The sequence below is a fragment of the Fukomys damarensis genome, unplaced genomic scaffold, assembly GCF_012274545.1.
Source record: "Fukomys damarensis isolate Sample0158 unplaced genomic scaffold, DMR_v1.0_HiC HiC_scaffold_5, whole genome shotgun sequence".
Lineage (NCBI taxonomy): Eukaryota > Metazoa > Chordata > Mammalia > Rodentia > Bathyergidae > Fukomys > Fukomys damarensis.
In genome coordinates this window covers 82,175,115-82,197,639 of record NW_022900917.1, presented here as the reverse complement: position 1 = coordinate 82,197,639, position 22,525 = coordinate 82,175,115, and the positions used below count along the sequence as shown (strand labels likewise).

At 36.2% G+C, this 22,525-nt stretch overlaps 1 protein-coding gene across 20 annotated transcripts in view; it reads left to right on the top strand.

The window, feature by feature from the left end:
* Ptk2 (protein tyrosine kinase 2) overlaps nucleotides 1-22,525 on the top strand; it is a 265,206-nt gene that overhangs the window by 99,466 nt on the left and 143,215 nt on the right. For all 20 annotated transcript variants that reach the window (XM_033760874.1, XM_033760884.1, XM_033760882.1 and 17 more), the window contains 3 exons: nucleotides 4,242-4,321; nucleotides 4,746-4,808; nucleotides 20,424-20,478. In XM_033760874.1, the coding sequence (XP_033616765.1) occupies nucleotides 4,242-4,321; nucleotides 4,746-4,808; nucleotides 20,424-20,478 (198 nt within the window). The remainder of the gene's footprint in view (nucleotides 1-4,241; nucleotides 4,322-4,745; nucleotides 4,809-20,423; nucleotides 20,479-22,525) is intronic.

Here is a 22,525-nt window from a genome sequence, read left to right as displayed (position 1 = left end):
GCATTGGAAAAATAATGTAATAACAGTGTTCAATAAACATCTTACAATAATAACTCATTGTCAGTGGTTTCAACTCTCTAGTCTGAAAACAGAGTGGCAGATTGGCTCAAGAAAAAAAAAGCATCCCTGTATCATCTACAGAAGATACACTTCATCCAAAAGAAATAGCCTGAAAGTGGAAGGATGAAAAAGAATACTCCATTCAACTGGAGCCTGAAATCAAGTAGGAGTAACTATCTTATTTTCAGACATAGACTTTAAGCCAGAACTAATCAGAAGAGACAAGATGGCTTCTACTACATACCAGTAAAGAGAACGACGGGAAAAGGTAACAATTTTAAATATGCATGATCAGACATCGGCACCCCTAACTTCATAAAACAAAAACTACAGGACCGGGGATTTAGCTCAGTGGTTCTGTGGCCTGCCTTGCAAGCACAAGGACTCGAGTTCAATCCCCAGTACCAAACAAACAAATAAAACAAAAAAAAAAAACTACTAGACTTAAAAGGACAGATACTCACCAGTTGTTGGAGGACTTTAGTACCCTATTCTCACAGGTAGTGGAGATAGAAAAGCAACAAACATCGTTTAAACCACAGCATTGAGCAAATTTACTTAATAGATACCTGTGTAGTATTTTAGCTATCTATAACCACTGTAATCTGAGTACAGAACTGTCCCATCCACACAGACTCCCTGGTGGTTTATAGTAATACCTGGTGCTTCTGTAACCCCAGTAATCACTTGACTGTTTTCATTATACTGACACTACCTGTTGAATAGCAAACATTACGCCTTATCTATTGTCATGTTCATAGCACAGGAAGGAGTGGAATTTGGGTGCTTGCTTTATTCTCTGCAGTAACTTTATAGGAAGGATTGACATAATGACATTCCCTGGAATTCAAAAATTTTAGATGAAATTTATTAGATGTTTTTAAAAATCTGGGAAATACAGGAATTATGTACCTTTAGAGTTGAGAAATCAGATTTAGAAATTATAGTAACAAAAAAATCTTCCAGGCAATTTTGTGAAGTATATCCTCTTCAGCTTATCAGTGAGGGTCTGTGTAGCCCCCTCTGAAGTCTGCACCAAATGTTTGAAGGTCACTGAGCAGAATTGTGCCCTTGGCTTCTGCAAATTCCTCTTTCTTGGGCTTACATTTTATGTCAATAAGAAAGCAGTTTATCATAACAAAACTGAGTTTTAACAATTGGACCTGTCTTTTGTTTTACAAAAGAATAAACTGGGCTGGGGATTTAGCTCAGTGGTTCTGTTGCCTGCCTTGCAAGCTCAAGGTCCTGAGTTCGATCCCTGGTACTGCCCCCCACCCAAAGAATAAACCAATGGAAGTGTAAGTAAAATGATTCTAGAATTAACTGGGTTGAATATTGTTCCTGTTAGTCTTAAGTGTGTATCATGTGTCATGAATGGAAACCATTGCTGCTTGTAAATCTTATCTGTGGAAATTAGCATTTATACACAGATACCTAAGTGTGATGACTGTTCATTTGCCTGCTCACTCATGAAATAAGTATTTATTGATTATATAGCTCTAGGGCCAGGGATTTAGCTCGGTGGTTCCGGCACCTGCCTCTCAAGCACAAGGGCCCGATTTCGATCCCCGTTACCAAAAACAAAAAACACACAGGTCTAAGTGCTAATGCAGAAAATAAAGCAGAAGTTGTTATTTTGTTTTTTGCAGTATTGGGGATTGATCCCAGGGCTTTCTCAATGAGCTGCATCCCTTTTTTAAAATTTTAAGACAGGCTTTTGCTAAGTTATCCAGGCTTGTCTCAAACATGCAATTCTTCACCTCACAGGATGCTAGGATTATAGGCATGCACCACTACACCCAACTTAAGTAAAGGTTTTAAGAAGTAGTATATAGACCAGAAATACCACATGTGGTCCATTGCTAGAAAGAGAACATTTTTTTTTGCCATAAGAGAAAAGAATGGTGCCAGATGTGGTGGCACATAACTGTTAGCCCAGCAGTCTGGAAGGCAGAGGCAGAAGAATCAAAAGTTCAATCCTGGGCAACTCAGAATTAAAAGAAAAGCCTGGGAATGAATCTTGTGTGAAGGCTATAGGTTCAATCCCCAGTACCACCAAGATATTAAAAACAAACAAACAAACAAAAGATACAAGAAAGGAATTGATAGATGGGTGCATGTGCTAGTGAAGTTCTAAGTTCCTGGTAGGTTAAAGAGAGAATTCTCATCTGTCTTTCATTTTTTCTGTGAGAAAGATGTGGATGTTGACTGGAGAAAGGATAAGGTTGCTGTATGGGAGAGCTTCCTAGGCAAACATGGTTGAATTTCCACATAGTTTTAGTTGGTCATTTGAGGTTTGTCATCAAGAATTTAAGGTGAAGCTTATTCTGTAATTCTCCAGTGATTTAACAGTAAGTATGATGAAAAGGTGATTGAGTTCATGAGTTGGTTTTATTAAGCAAATAAAATAGATAATGGGATTAGAGGGTCTTTGTAAAGAGGGACAAAGAGACAGTCATAGTGATGATGAATCGTTCACTATAGAAGAATAATTGGAGAAAAGTAAGAGGTTAATTAATGGCCAGGAAATCCTTGAACCAGTGAACTAATAGGCTAGGCAATAAAGTTGAGCAAAATATTTGAAATTTTCTCTAGGGCTGCTTTGCACATACTGTTCTTTAAAAGGCCAGAGAGTAACTATTTTAGGCTTTGAGGACCAAGGGATGAAATTGAAGTTATTATCAAAGTAGCAGTATAACAAGAGAGAAAACAAATTTCCACAAGTTTTTGTATTTATAAGATTCATAATGTAGTGGAGTGTTGCTTTGGTAATACTGAGGTACTATGAAGGATGGTGGGTAGCATTTTACTTGAAGTTCAAAATGAGTGCCCCCTGTCCTCATAGTCAATCACAGATGCTGTTGTCTTAATGCTAATCTATAAGGAGAATGTACATATTTCAACTTTTAAAAAGCCTTCATACTGACAAGTGCTCACAGATACTCATATCAGTCTATCAACACTTTTAATTGAACATGCTCAATGATTAGTCATTTACCGTATTCAGTTAACTTCTTTATATTAGACTTCAAGCTATTGTTGGTTTGTAGATTAATCACATACAGTGGTTAGATGGAAACTCCTCAGTTGCTAAGTTGAATGGGTTTTAAAGTATGTAAATTTTCTTTACCCTTGCATTGAGATCCCCAAAATGCTGTGGGAACAGTATTTAGAAATTTAAAAATTACATCCTTTTTAGATTTTCATAGAAATGGAGCTCTACCTGCTAGTTTTCACATTTGACTGCATTGCGGTATAAAACAGGTTAGCATCATAGAGATACAGATGTGTGAGTTAAATCTAAAGTCCCTTGAAACTAGTCATAGATTTTACAGTAGGATAGATTTTCTCAGTAGGATATTATTTATTTTTGATATTACTGATTTTTTGAGGACAAATTATTTCACTGTTTATCATATGTAAGACACCATGACTGTAGTAAAAAGAGTTTCTTTTTCATTTTTATCTACACAGCAAGTCCAGACTAGATCTTAGAATATGAATACAGATATTTTACCTTTTCCATGCTGTTTATGTTTACAATGCACAGACGTTCTGTAACCAAACTGTGTAGTATAGCACACAAAACTGGTCTGTAACATAGTATTCAGAAGCATTGGGTTTTATGATTTTCTTTATGTAAGTATGAGTTTTTAAACTACTTTAGTTTTTTTGTGCTTGCCAAGATGTGTCAACCAGCACAGAGAAAAAAAAAAACCCATATACAGAGTCTGCCCTGGCCCCCCAAATGTGTATATACTTTAGCAGTTCACCATACTAGTGAAATCTGGAAGCTAATGGAGACCTCTGAGCACCCTTGTAATTGTAAATGACAAAGGTAACTTGTATTAATCTCATAATATCTCAGTACAGTTAGTACTAAAATATTTATAAGTTTTTCTTTTCTTGATATATGCATTGTTTTGGCAGACTCTGTACTATCTTAATTTTTGTTGTTGTTGATTTGGTACCGGGCATGGAACTCTGGCCCTTGCACTTAAGAGGCAGGCACTTACAGCCAAATTCTTGGCTGTAGTATCTTAATTTTATATTCCATATTCTTAGTCTTATTTCTAGAATCTAGCATAGCTGTTGACAGAAGTATGAGTGTATGTGAACAAATTAAACATTTATTGAACATATTCCTTTAAAATAGCAGTTTCCTGCTTCTCTTATTACAGGTGAAGAGTGATTACATGTTAGAGATAGCTGATCAAGTGGACCAGGAAATTGCTCTGAAGTTGGGTTGTCTTGAAATACGGTAGGTAGTAGCAGTACATAGGGGTCTTTATTCATCAGTGGTTTTTATTATTTTTGAAAAATTTTCATGTACTTTTCTTTTCATTGTAAGATTATTAGTAAAAACTTCCATGAATCATGAGATTCTCAATTAGTGTTCAGTAACCCTTTCCTCAGTTTTAACATTTAACTACATAAATATTTTTTTTTCTTTTATTGAGTTTATTGTTACATTTTAGGTATACAGTACAGTTACGTTCATTATTGGGATCTTGTACCTTTACATGACAGGTAGTCTTGGTTCTCATTTTTCCCCCTTGTCCCTGCCCTCCCTTCACCCCTTCCTCCCCTCCCCATTTACAAACACTTTATTTCCATTTTTTTCATTTTCTCATATTTTTTTCCCTTATTACCTAAAAACAAACTTTTATCTTCCCTGATTTTAGGCGATCATATTGGGAGATGCGGGGCAATGCACTAGAAAAGAAGTCTAACTATGAAGTATTAGAGTAAGTATTAAATACTATACCTTCAGATGTTTAGAACTAAGTCATTGTTAATTTACACTGACTTAAAATGAAATATTGATTCTGAAGCACCACTGTTTCTAAAACTTTTATGTCTGGAAGTTGAAAAGTTTGAAGAAAAAATTTAAATTTAGTTTTATTAACCAGTGGTTAAATTTGTTGATAAAAACTCTCAATATATTTGATTTGTCAACAAATATAATAAACTTTTTTGTCTGCATAGACTTATAGTGGAATGATGCTTCATTTCTAATTTACATTTAATTCTTTAATTGCCTATGAATTCCTTGTCAATTGTTTCTCATTTTATGTGTATAGGTTAATTAAGGATTTTCTATGCAATTTTTGGTATGGGTGTTAATAGTTGCTTAGATATCAGAAAATTTAGAATATTTAAAATGTTTTTAGACAACGAAATTAATTTGCATACTAGACTGTTATATGAAATTGTTTTAAATACCTGTAAACCAAACTGAAACTTCTATCTCTGTAGCCTAGAAGTTCTACACTTTGTATTTTAAAAAGTTTGTTCATGAAATGATAATTGATATCTATTACATCCTAGTTAAGTTATTTTTATTTTCACTGGCAGTAGATTAATACTTTGCTAATACTTTTTCTGGCTTTATTATTGCTAAAATTCTTGTGGTGTTTGAGAGATGCTGGTAGAATAAAGTGAAATGTTTATCCATAGCTACTTTGCTATAATTAAGATTTCAGACAGCCTTAGACATTATTTGCACTGGCTTCATCAGTGCAGCTACTCTCACAAGAAAGAGTTTTAACATCCCCCATTTTGAAAGAGGATTTTGCAGTGGGAGTATAGTCATTTTAAAATAAAAGAAATAAATAATTTTGGAAAGCTGTTAAAAAGCAAGTAGAAGGGCCAGGGATTTGGCTTGGTTGCAAGGGCCCGAGTTCAATCCCTGGTAACCCACCCCCACCCCTATCCCACTCCCCCGCAAAAGCAAGTAGAATCATTTGAAATAATGCCTGGAAGAATTAGATAAAGTAGTTAACATTTGACATTTACATAAACCTCTCAGGGGTCAAGTTGTGACATGCAACCCAAGGAACTATCAGGCACTAAATATCTGATTGTGTTCATGAAGGGATCTGTTACCTGTATTGTATCTCTTAAAAGATCAGATAAGGACAAAAATTGTTTAGACTTAAAATTTTTAGAGATCAACGAGGATATTTTACTATAAAAAAAAAAATACAGTTTTAAATAGAATTTTTCCTTCCCTGGATAGTAGAGTAGTAATGTATTTATGCCATTAGTAACATTTTTAAAAAATTGTCAGTCTTCAGCCTGATTTTCCTTAGTATTTAAAACACACAATCAGAGAAATCATTGAAGATCTTATCTGAGAGAAATATTTTAGTTCTTATTTCAAAAAGACATTTTAAAAAATACAAGTAGTTTTGGTTTTGCGGGGGTTTGTTTTTGTTTTGATTTCTTTTTTTGGTAGCAGGGATCAAACTCAGGGCCTCATGCTTACCAGGCAGGTGCTGTACTGCTGAACTGCATCCCTGTCCCAGTAGAAATAGTTTTGTGTAGCATTTGATATTTGCTTGTTCATCTATTTTATAGTGTTTTTCTTTACTTATTAATTCTTTAAACAATAATTATTACCTGTTGATTCCTTGGTAGTTTAGTGTTCAAATTCAGAAATTAATAATACAGAATTTGTACTCATACAAAGTTTATAACTAGAAAGGAAGTTCTCAGAAAATTTATATGTTAGAAACTAATTTGGTAGTCTCTACATAGTGTTTGTAGGGGTGGAACTTGAGGTTGGTCTATAGTGGTTTCACAGAGAAAGGCTATTTACCCTGGATTGAAGGCTTAGTGAGTGGCTCATTCAATGGTTTTAAGATGGGCAGGGTTGGGTATTGCCTGGGAGCCAGTCCATGAAGAAATAAATCAGTATGCACAGGAACACAGATATGGAGGATCAGATTTAGGTTTGTAAACCATAGGCTTTTGTGGGTAGAACAGCTGAATAGGACAAGAGAGAGCTATATCTGTAGGCCTAGGTATTTAACATTGTTGAAAGAACCTGTCTGAATTTGGCTTTAGGGCATTCCTGAACTGTTGAACTATTTCAGGCAGGACAGTGGTATGAGGAATGTGTAGTTTCAAATTCCATACTTATGATATTGTGATTTTATTAAAGTAGGTTAAAAAGGAAAGCAAGAAACCATTGAATCTTTCTTGTGTGAGAAATAAGGAGGCTCTGAGATGTGGACAGAAGCAGTAGTTATAGATATGTAGGTTAGCAGATTGAGAATCTGTGGGACCTGATTGATATTAGTTAGTCAAGAAGAAAAGAGAAGCATCCAGGGTATTTATTGGTGTTCTGAACCACCAGGGATGCAGTCACAAAAAGGGAACATACTTGTGCAACTTGGGCCATATTGGTATTTACTTTTGAGCGAACATTGATGTTTTTTAAAATGAAAAGAGAATGTTGGTTTATTTCATCTGTTATGAAATTACTAATTCCACCATCATTAACATCTCTGATATTGACCAGTGCCAAATCATGGTTTCTAACACCATTCTCTAGTAAGAGAAATTAGAGCTCTTTGGAAAAATGCTTGATTCCAAGAAATACAGGATGAGCCTGGAGCATCTTACAGTGCTAGAAAGAAGGAAGCATGACAAATCAAAACAAAGCACAGTATGATGGGACTGTGTCAAAGAGGTTCATGAATCAACTGAAAGGGCTCTCAGAATTGAAAGAAGGAATAATTAGAATTACAGATTAAAGGGCTATGGATTTAGCTCAGTGGCACCATGCCCATCTTGCACAAATGCCAGGTCGCAAATTTAATCCCCGGTACAGGAAAGAAAGAATAGAAAAGAAGAAAGGATAGATTACAGACTAAATAGTACAGCAGTAGATTATGACCCAAAGTTAAAGATAATATGTATGAGTCCAACACTAAGATAAATAAATTTAATCAGTAATATGAAATGACATCTCTAAAGAAGAATTCCAGATAATTTATTTAGTTCCCCTCCCCCTCAGAAAATGTGGTAGAGTGTAAAACCTGCCCCTGAGGTGTGGGATATACCTGATGGTTTGTTTCTAAAGATTATACTATATTGTGGAAGGTAATGTAGTGCAACACTTTAGAAACTATTCTAAAATAAAAAGGTTATCTCAATTAAAAATGTGCGGTGGGTCAGTTGAAAAGGCAAAAGCTAGCAAGTAGTCAGAGATGATGTTCTGAACAAGTCTAATACATAGATGGTAAATAGTGCTGTAGAGTCAGGAAACAGTGCCAGTGTAGTAGCTAACAGAGTTCCAGAGAGGATCATCAAGACACTTAAAATGGCCCTTCAGGGTCACTGGGCATCTTGCCCTAGTGGAGGATTGAGGAAGAAGGTTAATGGAAATTGTATCCTGCTCCATCTCTGTGAAAGGACAACCAACAGAAAGAAGAGTATCAGATGTGCTTTCAAAAGGAAAGAGTTACAGGAATATAGATAACTAAAAATATTTTTGTGGATAATGTGTTGACATGTTTTTTAGCAGCCAGGAGAACAAGTTAAAGAAAATGAGGAAGCAAGCCAGGTATCTATCAGGCTGAGGTAGTGAATGGTAAGTTCAGAGAGGAGTATTAGTATTACAAGCTCAAGATCTTAAAATTTGAAAGGAGTCAAATTTTATACAATTGATATAAATTTGTCTTCTCCCAGTTAAAAACTTCGGGTAACCAGAAAATAAATATAGAAAAGAACAAATTGAAATATTAATTAGTGTTTTTTAAGACCTTGGTGTTTAGAAGGTCAGAGAAATGATAGTATGGAAATTCCTGTATGTAAGGGCTTGCGGTTATTACCTGAAAACAAGAGAAATAGATGCAGCAGGAATTTATGTTAGATCCCCTCCTCTATCCCCCATACCAGATACCAGAAATTGAACTTGGCACCTTGCGTCTGTGAGGCAGCTGTGGTGCCACTGACCTAAATCCCAACCCATAAGTTAGATTCTTAGAGGATGTAGCTAAGTGGTTGAATGATCTGCTGTTTTGAAATGACTATTTTATATCAATTCATATATATATGGGATACATGGGTAAATATGGTGGTTACAGCAAAGAAGAGGAATCTTCAGGGTTGTTATAGTTTTACAAGGTTGTTATGCTTGTATTGTGGTACTTTCCTTCTAAATTCCCATACTTTTTCCCTGTTAGAGTAATCTTTGCAGTCATGTCGTTAGTGTGATTCACTCCCTCACCTCTGTATAAGAGGTGATTAGTCAGGTAGGTTCCTGGGCTCCTGTACCAGCTTCTGATTTTCCATTGGCTGCTTGGGTTAATAAACCTCTTGGTGTCTGTTTTGAAATAGGTAAAGTGTTGATCATGTTGACCTGCCTCCATATTGGGGGGCTGTAGGGAATTAAGTGTAATAATCCACATTGAGCTTAATAAATATACCACCACTAAAGACATGTTGACTATAATTATTATCCAAAGGAGACCCTCAGTCAGCACACACCCAGACTGTATAATATTCTTTCAAAGAGCATAAAGAAAAAATAATGTAAAAGAGTGCTCGGGTTCATCTATTGACCTCATTTTTAGCCCTTTAAAATAGATTTTAGTTTGTTGTCAAAGGTAATACATTCTAATTAGAGAAAATTGAAACTACATTTTCATATAGGAAAAAAATTGAAATCCCATCATTTTCCATCAGCTTTGCAATTTTAATAAAAGATCCTTATGTCTTCTTGTGTGCATACAGTGTATAGCTTTTAATACAAGTGTGTGTGTGTGTGTGTGTGTGTGTGTATCCCAAGTATTTATATAATATTTATATCCCATTTTTGGTCAACTTTATTTTGAGGAGGTCTTTCGATACTGCTAATTAGAAACATACATTAACATATTACTCTGTCAGATCAGTGTATAATATTACACTTGACCAGTCATCTAAGGAGTCGGGTTTGGGTTAATAACAATATAAGACATGTCACTGTGATTTGCTGTTCAATTTTTTTTTTATCATAGCTTCCTTTTTTCATTTTACATTTGTTTGGTGATATGATGTTCCCATAGGTGGCCACTTTAAATTCCTTTTGTAAATTGATTGCATTTTATTCAGTTTTTCTAATGTTTGTGTTTCTTTATTAATCTTAACATGTCTTTCCCTGTTCTTGTAATATTTATTCTGTACATTGTTTCCTAGTTCATCTTTGTCACAGAGCAGATTGTCTTTTTTTTTAACTCAGTGAAATCTGTTCATTATTTTCATTTTGGTTTTGAGTTTCAGGGCCTGATTTTTTTTAATTGGTATTCAGTGACACAAGACTGTTAAATATATGTTCTGAAACTTTTGTGGATTCATTTCTATTTTTACTTTTCTAAATGTGTATATTTTTGAAGAAAATAATACATTTTTGTGGCATTGTAATCAGATTGCATGGTCTGAGAAGCACCTCTTAAGGTTGTGGAGCCTGACTTGGACAGGACATCCTACCCCTACCCCTCTGCACACTCATGTGTGCATGCGTGAGCGCGCGCACACACACACACACACCCCTATACCTTTATTTTTTATGAAAAAATGTCAAACTGTAGGTCTATTTTTGCTATTTTGAGGGTTTTTTTTTTTTACTTAATCATTATTTAATTGTAATTATCTTCTTGGTAAACTGAATCTTTGTCAAATGGTCCTTTGTATGCCTGGTAATAAAAAAATTTTTTTTTCAGCTTTAATTGAGTTTATTGGTACATTTTAGGGATACAGTACAGTTAAAATTTTTATTTTTTGACCTAAAATCTGTTTTGCTTTATTAAATTAACATCAGCCTGATGTGTACCTTCCATTTTTCACCCTCATATAACAGATAGGTTAATGTATTTCTGTCTCTTAGAATGAGTGATATATTCATAGTTGGTTATGTTAGCCTCATTTCTGGTGTCTTAGAAATAAGCGCGCGCGCGCATGTGTGTGTACACAGGCGTACATCCAGTTCATATCTTGGTTTTCTTTTTCCAAATTTCCTTCTCTAATGAGTTGGAAGTTTATACACTATCTCTGCCCTTTCATTAGTTTTTCTTATATTTAACTTTTTATAATAATATAGTGAAATTAGATTTTTAAATTCTCTAACTTCTTAAATAGTATAAAGACCATGGAACACTTTAACTCTTCTCTATCTTCCATGTACCTTTTCTTATTACTTAAACCTAAATATAAGGCATTGTTATTACTCTATACAGAAACTGTTTTTTGGCTCTCCCTTTATGTTTATTATTTTATTTTATTTGTTAAATACTCTTATTTTACCTCAGACTACCTTCTGGTACACTTTTACTTCAAATATATTGTCTAGATTGTTATATTTTCTCAATATTGTAAAGATAACATTCTGTTAGAACTGTGGAAAGCCTGATGACATTTCTTCTTAGTTGCTTTCTTTTAAGATCTTTTTTTTTTTTTGGAGACAAAGTCTCACTATGTAGTTGAGACTGCCCTGGAACTATGTAGCCCAGGCTGTTCTCGAACTCACAGCAATCCTCCTGCCTCAGCCTCCCAAATGCTGGATTACAGGGATGCACCCCACACCCAGCTTCTTTAAGAGTTTATTTGTACGGGCCAGGGATTTAGCTCAGTGGTTCCACTGTTTGCCTTGCAAACGCAAGGACCCAAGTTCTAACCCCAGTACCAAAGGAAAAAAAAAGATCTTATTTGTAGTCTTTTCTAGCTTTCTTATTGTGTTAGGTATAGATTTCTTTTTATAAATCCCATCGGAACAAGACATGGTTCTTGAGTCTATGAATCATGTTTTAATTTGCAAAACGTATGTTATTGTCTCTTTCATTATAGACTAGATGTTAAGAGGCACAGAGGTCAGAAATTTTCTGACCTCTGTGCCTCTTAACATTTCTCATATTTTCTCTTTCCCTTGCTCTCAGTGGCAGTGTGCATATGTTTTTTGTTTATCTTTGTCTTATTTATTTATGCATACATACATGATTATAGTACATGTTTGTGTTCCTTCTGGGTAATTGATATATGTACAGAGTACATCTTAAATCCTTTTTTCCTCCCCTTTCTCTTGCCGTCCCTCCCCTCTACACCTGTTTCTTGATCCCTTTTCTTTTTTTTAATACATATTTGCAATACATAGTGTTTATAGACTGTCCTTGTGTGGATTTGATAAATGGATGTAACACATCTGAATTTCTTTTTTGGCTGGGATATTGATAAATGGATGTAACGCATCTGAATTTCTTTTTTGGCTGGGATTTAGCTCAGTGATTCTGCTGCCTGCCTCGTAAGTGCAAGGTCCTGAGTTCAATCCCCAGTACAAAAAAAAAGTCCATGTCCATCAAATGTGCTGTCTTACTTAATGCATTCCTTTTTTTATCGCCTGTCCCTCCTCTCTCTCTACCTTCCTTCATCTCTTGATCCCCTTCCCCTTTGAGAAAGATGTGTCTCCCTACTTCTGTTATCTGTCTTTTATTTTGCTCTTTATTTACACCTCGGTTTTCTCCTATAAGAGAAACCATGTGATGTTTAAGCTTAAGTGTCTGATTTATTTCTCTTGACAGTATAGTCTCAAGGTATATCTATTTTCCTATGCATTTGTCTTCTATTTCCTTAATTCTCTGTCATACCTCCTCCACTTAGGTTTTCAGTTTACTGCTTAATACTCCTTGCTGCTAGAAGTTCCCTTTCTCATGTTGTAACCTGCTTCTTCATTCATAGTAAACTCTTGTATGCTCGTCTGTGTAAGTATACCATTTATTTCTTCACATTTTTCACGCATAGCTGTATCTTCTGTATTTGACACTGACCTCGAGTACCACAGATGTCTAACTCTGCTGTTATTCGGACTCTGAGTTAAGCCCCATGTGGCCCAAGTTGAGTGAGCTGGGTTCCTGGGTGCTTTGTTTCTGTTGCAGTAGTGGCTTCTGATGGAAGCAGTCGGCCACCCAGGGTCTCAGCTCACTGTTTTAAGGCCCTGGGTCATTGTCCCCACTTTGCAGGTGCCTATACCCAGAATCTCAGTAGCAGATACTCCTCCTCCTCTTGTGTGTGTTTGTACTGGATTTACCTTCCAGACCTGCTCATTTATCACTATATCAAATATTCCTGTTTGTAGCTTAGTCTGTCCTTCTAACACAAGTTTTTCTTGAAGTAAATTACTTAGAAATTTTTGTATGTATTTTTGGTAAACTTCTGTTTTTTGTCATCTTGTAATTTATTTTGTTTCCTACTTATTCTCAAAAAGGCAGCTTTACTCCATGAACATTTCTAGATGAATAGTTATACGTTCTTGATGATTGAAAGATAGTTAAAGACATTCCATCTGGTTCTGTATTCCATCATAGCTGATACATAGGCCAACAGAACACTCAGTAATGCTCATACCTCCCTAACTGGCCTACCGAAGATGCAGGAAGTCGGCCACCCTTGTGCCCAGTGGCAGACTAGGCATTATTTTTTCCTGCTTGTTTATGCTAGTAATTTAATAATTGGAACCATTTTTAAATGTGTACTTTCTTTCTGTATAGAAAAGAATTACACATGAAAATAAAATATTACTTGTTCCTTAGTGATTTCAGTATTCGCTTTCTTTGCCCACAGGAAGAAAATGAAGTAGCACATGTAATTGATTAGGTTCAAGGAGAAGTTTTAGTGATAAGCTTGGTGATTTACAGCTGAAAGCAGAATATAGGGGAATTGGGAAAAAATAAGAACCAATATATATCATGTAAAGCTACAAGATCCCAATGATGAATGTAACTGGTATTGTATATCTAAAATGTACCAACGAAAGCAGAATATGCCTTCAGCTTTGCCTTATTTTAAAACAGTTGTTTGAATTGTGTTTAAAATAAAATAATAAGGCCCATCTACTGGTAGTGGGAAAAGTACTATCTAGAAGCATCTGTACTTTTTCTTTTAAAAAAACCAAAGAATTTACTAGTCTTTCATTCCTTATCCTTCTAAGCTTGTAGAACCAAGATATGTTGCTCTTCTGTGGGCCATGGGGAGGTAACATAGCAGTGAGGTCCCTAACCCCCATCTCTGGTTTTCTCACTTCTAGGAAACAAACTAGCTATAAAACACATTAGATTTTTGTAAAAAGGCAACCATCAGAGAAAGTCACATGTTTTAAGAAAACAAGTTTTTTTGTCAGCCTTTAAAATTTCATTGCTGATTTTAAAAAACAATAAATTAATAAGGTGGTAATTTTTTTTTTTTTAAACTGGGGATTGAATGTAGGACTTTGTGCTTGCAAGGCAGGCAGCAGCACTGAGCTAAATCCCTGGCCCCAAATTAGTGTCTTTTCTTTCTTTCTTTCTTTCTTTCTTTCTTTCTTTCTTTCTTTCTTTCTTTCTTTCTTTCTTTCCTTCCTTCCTTCCTTCCTTCCTTCCTTCCTTCCTTCCTTCCTTCCTTCCTTCCTTCCTTTCTTTCTTTACCGGGGATCAAACTCAGGACCTTTTGCTTTCAAGGCAGGCACGGTGCCACTGAGCTAAATCTCCAGACCATGATTCTTAATATGGTATTACAGAAGGAAAAAATCTAACTAATAACTATTCTCCAAATGAGAAAACTATAGTGTGAAATTTTAAGTGAGTAGCTTAACTTTACAGTGCTTCTCATTTCTGTAAGTGGTTTGCTTTATTTAGAAATTTGTTTTTAATCACCTTTGCCTATGATGTATTTTGCTGTAGTTGTTTATATAATTGTCTCTCTTCCCTAACAGAATATGAATGCATTGGTGTAGGGGTCTACCATTGTCCCCTACTCTTACCAGCATACCTGGCATTGAGCTAGTTTTTGAATGAATACATTCATGAATTAAAATTAGCCTAGATAAGGGATGGGGTGTAGTTCAGAGGTAGAGTACCTGCCAGGCATGCAGGAAACTCTAGGTTCAATCCCACAGTGCAGAAAAATAATACAAAATTAGCTGGCGTTAATTATATTTTTGATTTGTTTTAATTTCAGCTTTTTAAAAAACTTGTCAAACCCAATTTCTCTTAGCTGCCTGTGATAATGTAGGAAAGAAGGGGTCGCTGTTAGATGCAGCAGGAGTTGGCTGCCAATTAGTTTGTTTTGTCATCAAAGCAATTGTAGACAGGCTCCTTTCATCTTGCCATTTCATCATCCAGTGCCACCTTATGGCTGAGGATGACTGCTGGACTCTACCATCGCTTGGATGTTCTAGCCCTGAAGAAGTGGGGAATGATGGACATTTTCTTTCTCTTCCTCTTCAAGGGCACAGATGCATACATAGTACCTTTCTTATGTGATTGGCCACAACTTGTTACCTGAAAGAAGAAAATACAGCACTGTGCCTGGCCAACAGAATACTGTTCATTACCCAAGACAATGGGGAGGATATTGTTAAGACATAACAAATCTGTTGTATTTAGGGAACTTTTAACATTTAAAAAGTTTTTTAAGAAGCTTAACATAATTTTGAAGTTAAAGTGCTTCATTAATATTTTTAAATTAAAGGTACTCAATTATGAGGGGTTTGGGGGGAAGATAAGATAGGGATATTTTAGGAGAATTCACTTTTAAGTTATATGTTGAGATTAGTTTGGTTGCTTTTTACCTGGGGTTTAATATTTGAGGTTACATGTTTAGTTCCTTGCTTATTTCAGTCTGAGGCCTCAGAAAGTTTGCTGAGCTCTTAGTTTGGGAGATGAATACACATGTGCAGGATGACACGTCTGACTGGGATTTGCTGACCAGTCCTCAGTGCTGCAGGGCGTATTCATCATAGAAGTTTCAGGGGTAGGGGTGGCAATAGACCAGTTGCAGGTGAAAAGTAGGCTTCCTTGCCCAGAACAGTCTGAATGGCCAGTGTGATGTGAGCAGTGAAGGTGAGGGGCTCCACAGTCATTGTGTAGAAGAGGTAGGGGGCCACAGCTCTCTGCACATAAGCATGCTGATTTTCAGAACCATTAAGAAGTGGTGGAAGCAGTGGAGAGGTGAAAGGAGTTTTGAGTTTTAACAAATCGAAAGGGAAAGCCAGCCCCATCAATCAGCAGTTAAGTATTGCCTTTAAAAGACAGAGTTAAACATTAAGAAAGTTCTGACTTAAAATTTAACAGAAGAATTTTAAGTCCCAGAAAACTCACATTTTTTTTTTTTAAGTACTTGTTATCTTGTAGTGCCTTTCACATTGTGGAATGGTTGTTTGTATCACTATCACTTGGGAAATGGGACAGTATTACAGTAATTTTTTTCTACACCAGGGCCTGTATGTCAGACACTTGTTGTGAGTAACCAAATGAGCATGGGCTGTCCTTGTGGTTTCCAGGCAACATAATCTGTGTCTTAGCAAATTTATAGCTACTCTTTTTGCTAATCCTGGGAGAAAAGCAGAACAATGCTTCAGAGCTCCCTTTTTTGTATATACAGGTAATCCCAGTGAAAGGCTCCTGGTTTAATGGACAGTCAATGCTGGGATGTCTCTCACATTGCTGCTGCATCATTGAGGTGGCCACTTTCCTCACCTCACCATGCCTTCTCCCTGGGATCTTGGTGAGGGGTCCTGGATCCCTGTCATCTTCCCTGTGGTAGCAGTTTCCCTTTACCTTGCATCCATATTTCTCACTGTTCCTGCCTTTACTAAGGTCCTTCAGGCCCATGGCATAAAGCCCTAGGGTAGGCAGGGTGCCCCAAAGCCCATCATTTAAACTCAGCTTTACCCCATGCAGCTTTCTACAATAATGGAAACACTGTGTCTGCCCTGCCCAGTTTACAGACACTATTCACATGGGGCTACTGAACAATTACAGTGTATCTGATGCAACCAGGGACAGAATTTTCAATTTAATTTTAACTAATTTAAAAGTAAATAGCTGCATGTAGTTAGTTGCTACTGTATTGGAAAATATGATTGTCACCTAATGTTAATAGCTTGTCATTCATGTGTGGCTTCAAAGTCCCCTCCCAGTTGATGTGGGAACCTAATAAATTAATGTTTGACAATATTGTAAAAGCTTCCTCTGAGCTAGTTTCTTATCACATTTGTTTCATTTCATCTAGGATGTGCTCTTTGGCAATTATATATTAATGAATTACAATAAAGGCCAGTATTTTTTTTTTTAATGGTGCATTTTTAGCTTTTTGTTGTTGTAACCAAAAATCTAAAGCGGGGGGGGGGGTTTATTTTGGCTTACTGTTTCAGGGATTTCAGTTGTGGTCAGCTGGCCCCATTGCTTTTAGACCTGTGGTGAGCCAAAAACATCAAGGGAGAAGGGCACTGCTCACCTTAAGAAGCCAATAAGCAGAGTGAGAGAGTCAGAGAAGAATTCTTTAGGAAGTAGATAAAAGTCACCAAAGTCACTTTTCCAAGATCCATTTCCTTCTCCTTGGCCCCACTGCGAATTTCTGTCTCCTCTCAATAATACCATCACATTATTATTTCATCAGTAGATTAATCCACTAATTAATCCCACTCTTCTCTAGGCCCCACCTCTGAACATTGATGCATTGGGTATCAAATCGTCGGTACATGAATCTTTGAAGGATATGTCATATTGAAACATGCTATAAAAGTTGTATATATAACATGTTCTTATTCACTTACGGGACAGCTATGTAGACTTAGGGCTCAGAGAAGTTTTATGCCACCTACATAAGATGAAACTAGCGCAGGTTAGTTTGTACCCTATGAATAAGGGCCAGACACAGTTGGAAGCAGTATCCTCACATTAAAGTGGAATGGCCTACATGTCCCTGCCTGGTCTCCTGAGAGCTAAATTTAGGTTTCTCTAATGGGCTCTCCCTAAAACGTGGAGCACAACACTTTAGTTGCTGCTTGGAGTGCTCCACCACACAGCCTAAGGTAGGTTGTCTTCCTGATTAGAATGTATTAGAGGTAGTGGTGCCCCCCCAACCCCCACATAATTTTGTATACTTTAGACTCATTTTTATTTTTGTACTATAAAATATATTAACATGTTATTACATAAAATTAATGTTATAAATTCATTATTACTCAAAAGTAGTTGTGAAAACTATACATGGTGTGCAGTGCCCTTAAGATTTTTTTTCCTTAATGGAGTTGTGTTCACCTTTGAAGTCAGAGGAACGCGGGAGCCAGTGATGCACACCTGTAATCCCAGCTACTCAGGAGGTTGAGGTGGGAGAATTACAAGTTTGAGGGCAGCCTGGGCAATTTAATAAGATCCTGTCTTAAAAAAATTAAAAGGACTTGAAATACATTTCAGTGGTGAAGCACTTGCTTCCCTATATATGCAAGGTCCTATTTTCTCCCCAGCAACCCCCACACACAATTAACTCAGTGTAACAGTCATTATTTTCACTATGCTTTCTTTAATTCTTCTTGAAATATATTGCCCTCTTTGTCCATCTTTAATTCTTACTAGTGACAGAAGTGAATAAAATAAATTATTTTCTGTCTAACTGATTTTGGGAAAAATAAATAGCTAGCTGGACTAAGGGAAGTCGACAGTTTCACAGTTGGGAAGAGGACATCACTACCCTGTTCGGCTGGCATGGCCAGTCGTCTTGCAGATCCCTACTAGGAGAAGACAGACCTAACCCTTCTGCACATGTCCAAAACGGATGCCACATGTCACTGTCTTCCCTGCCTGTCCCTGGTAGTACGTTGTACTCTCCATCTCCCACTCCCAGCAGCCCCAACTACTGTGGACTCCTGTCAATCTACAGGGTTGCCTCCTTGAGCTACTTCTCATCACTTCTGCAGTCCACTCTTGGCCAATCCCCTCCTTTTTGCATACTGTTAGAGCATCCTTCGCTCCCTAGCCTTTTGAGTTCCTACCTCTCTCTGCATAGCAGGCATCAGGCATGTGAATCAAAGCTCTCCTGCAGGAAGGGGTTCTATACTGTTTCTACAAGAAAGAAAACTGCTCCCCTAATGTTTTAGGCTCTTTATAAACACATTTAATCCTCAGCACCAATGTGTGGATAGGAATTGGTAGCCCCATTTTACAAGTAAATAACCTCATATTTACAAGTGTTAATAACCAGACTTACTCTATGACAAAGGTAGATTCCAATCCAGAACTCTCTGATTTGAAAATATTGATTTGGGGGGCAGTAAGGAGAAGGGAAAGGAAGGTGAGTAAAAATGAGGTCAAGTTGAGACAAAGATACATGCCAATTCCCCAAATTGAATGTGACCTCAAACATATTTTAACTTTTTACAGAAGTTATCTGAAAAGGAAATAAGATTCTCAGAAATAATGCCCTAGAAATTCCAGAGTGTTTTTTGTTTAATATACAGTACTTTTAAATTTTCTTTTCCAGTAGTAATACCGAAGTCTGTAAATTGCAAAGCCCCTCTATTTTGTTTGAAGAAACAAAAGGAAGAACTAGGGTAGACATAATTTCCTTTATGTATTTAATAATCAAATTAATTGTTGTGAGACAGTAAGGAAACCAAAGTAGTTAGGAGAGAAATGGAAAACTCTTAAAACCTAAAAGTTAAATGAATTAACTGATAGGTAAAACTAGGAAACACTGTGTTACAGATCCAAGAAAGAGTGTGTAGGATGTGATTATAACAAAGTAATGGGAGTGGGGAATGAGAGCTGCAACCAATTTTGGGCTTAGCAAGAAGGAGTTCATTGATTTAGGCTTTACCTAGTAGTTAGATTGTAAAGTAAGGAATTAAAATGTTGGCACACAGTTTCTACTATATAAACTTTGGCATTATTTCAATGTTTCTGTGAACCAGCTATCTCACAGTTGTGGAAGATAAAACCCCTGTTTTCTTCAGTTTTATACTTCAAATTCAATTTGTTGTTGCCTTATATTTGTGTTTCACTTTTTTTCTTGATCCTTTTTATATTTCCTGTATTTCCTGATTCATTAGTCTTTAGACTATTTCATCTTCCCAGCACACAAGTGCCATCTACTGGCCAAAACACCTATTCCTTCTAATCACTTTTCTTGGCAATGTGTTCTGAGGCTATTAATAACAATGACTGGTTTTACAGACTGACTTAAAGAAAATTGCTGGGAAGTCTGGCATTTCTACACATTCAGCTTTTTGATTAAGACAAATCACTTGATTTCTTTGTCCTTATGTAAAATTGTATTGATAAACTGTAATTAGGTAAATGAGTTCTTTAACCAAAACGTTTATTTTAAAAACCAGTCAATTCAAAGATAAATTCAAAGAATTTCTTTTGTGTAAGGTGTCCAATATACACCCTGAATTCATTCCTAATCAGGCCAGCTACTTTCTTTAAAAATATGGTATTAGCCACTTGGAATTCATGTTTATAAGGATAATTTCCTAGTGATAGCTGTCATATAGTATGATTTGTAGAGAGGTAACATTTTAGAAGGCTTTTCAACAATAAGGATAAAAGCACAAAGATTTTGATGTGTATCAGTTATACTTGGTTTTTTTCTGTACATAACTAGAAATTATTTGTCCCATTTCCTCCAAGGGCACACTGGTAAATCAGAGTTTTATAATATTTGTTTCCATCCTAATTCATATTTGGAAGGATAAATAATTTGAAGTAATTATATGTTCTTGCAGATACATCATTATTAATGATTTGGTGATTTTATTTTTTAATATGCTTTTTATATTTCAGAAAAGATGTTGGTTTGAAGCGATTTTTTCCTAAGAGTTTACTGGATTCTGTCAAGGTAATTAGAGTCTCTTTCATTGTCATCAAATAATGAAATTGTGCCAGTAACTTTATCCTAATAATTGTTTTTGTGAAAATAAAACAATGTAGTTTTCCCCCTACATGTACAATAGCTACAATGTAAAAAACTGAGTTATTCTAGTCATATTGATAGCAAGTAGATTTTTATAGATTTAGCTTTCTTCTACAAAATGATGGTTTACTTGATCACATATGGAAAGGAGCCAGATATAAACCTAAAAGTGTCACATGCCTATCACCTTCACCTAGGTCTTTAAAGTTACAGATGTGTTGACACACAAGAACTGGAATAAGATATGAAAGAATTGTAGTTGTAGAATCATGAATGTTTTGTGTGTGCATATGTGAATATTTTCATGTTTATATGTATATCAGTGCATTTTATGTGTGTGCTTATCAGTGCATTCTCTATATGTGTATACCAGTGTTCTCTGTGTGTACCAGTATATTCTCTGTGTGCACACCAAATGTGCGTGGGTACATGTGTATGTGTGTACCAGTGCATTCTGAAAGTGTCTACTCCTCTTTCTACCGTGTGAGCTTTTTTCCATGTTAGACAAGATTGAGTGTGTTTAGCGTTGTATGACTATAGATACTTTTCCTTATTAGTAACTTTGGAAGCTCTCAGTTCTTAACCTCCCTGTACTCCTCAGTCTAACAGAGAAATAACTGAGCCCAGGGAGGGGAAACTTTGTTTATTTTTGGATTTTTGAGAAAGGATCTTGCTATGAGGTCTTGCTGAACTTGAACTCATTTTGTATCTTAGAATGGCCTAGAACTCACAGCAATCCTCCTGCCTCAGCCTCCTGAGTGCTGGAATTACTGGTGTGCACCACCACACCTGGCAGGAAGGGGGACTTGGAAGTGTGCTTTCCTAGCTAATTCAGAACATATGTCCAGACATCCAAATGGAACTTTGGGGTCAGGATAGAGTCCAGCTCACATGAGCTCTGCCATTCCCTACCCTCTTGATCCAGGGCTTTATTTCCACAATAAAGAAAATATTTTATAAAGATAAGAACCAAGATATACATCATGTAAAGGTACAAGATCCCAGTGATGAATGTAATTGTATTGTTTACCTTAAATTACAACAAATTTAATGGGAAAAATAAATAAGTAAATACATACATTTTTAAAGAATATTTTATAGAGTTGGCATGAATAATAATAGTACCTGTCACATTGCAATTTATAAACAGTGGCAGTTACTGCTCGTTTTCTGTTATTACAAGGGTCTTGTTCTACCTCCTACAAACTAAAGTCGAACCAGGATATGATACTCACTATGAGAGAATGTAGCATGATCTAGGCAGCCACGATACTGATCATGTCCCAAGCGTGTTGTAAGCAGTACAGGCTGCAAAGAGTTAAATACCTCGACTGGCTCACTTTAAAAAGTGAGTGTGACTCAAGCTGCTTGACTCACAGAAGTATCTTACGAGCACTGTGCTAGACACAGGTCAACATGACCTCCCTGCTAATGGCCCTGGCTGAGACCAGAATAATGGCCTATGAAGCTGTGGGGCTAATATGAGATAAGATGTATAACTGAGATTAGTGTAAATGATAGCCAAATTTCATTTCCACAATTAGTGCCTTTGCAGCTAGAAGGACAGTGTTCTAATTACAACCATGTATTTTGTCTATCTTGTTTTTAACTTGAAAATGCTTTGTCTTTTCTCTTTAGAGCCTTCCCTGCATTAATTTCTATAGTAACTGTACATACTACACATCTATACATTGATTGCACCTTTACCCTAATTGATTAATAATAAAATTCAGTGGATGTGACTGACTGAGGTCTTTTGCTGGAAATTCAGCATTGGTCATCCCAGTCCTCTCTCTTTTTCTTAGTTCTGTTTTAGTGTATTTTTTTTCTTCAGCCTTACATCGTATACTGAGCAGATGGGAACTTTCCACAAGGGTCTCTAGCAGCATAATGGTTCAGAAAACTGGCTGCAAAGCCAGGCTGTGTTGGTAAAATCCTTGCTTCAGTGTAAATTGCCTATGACTTTGGAAAA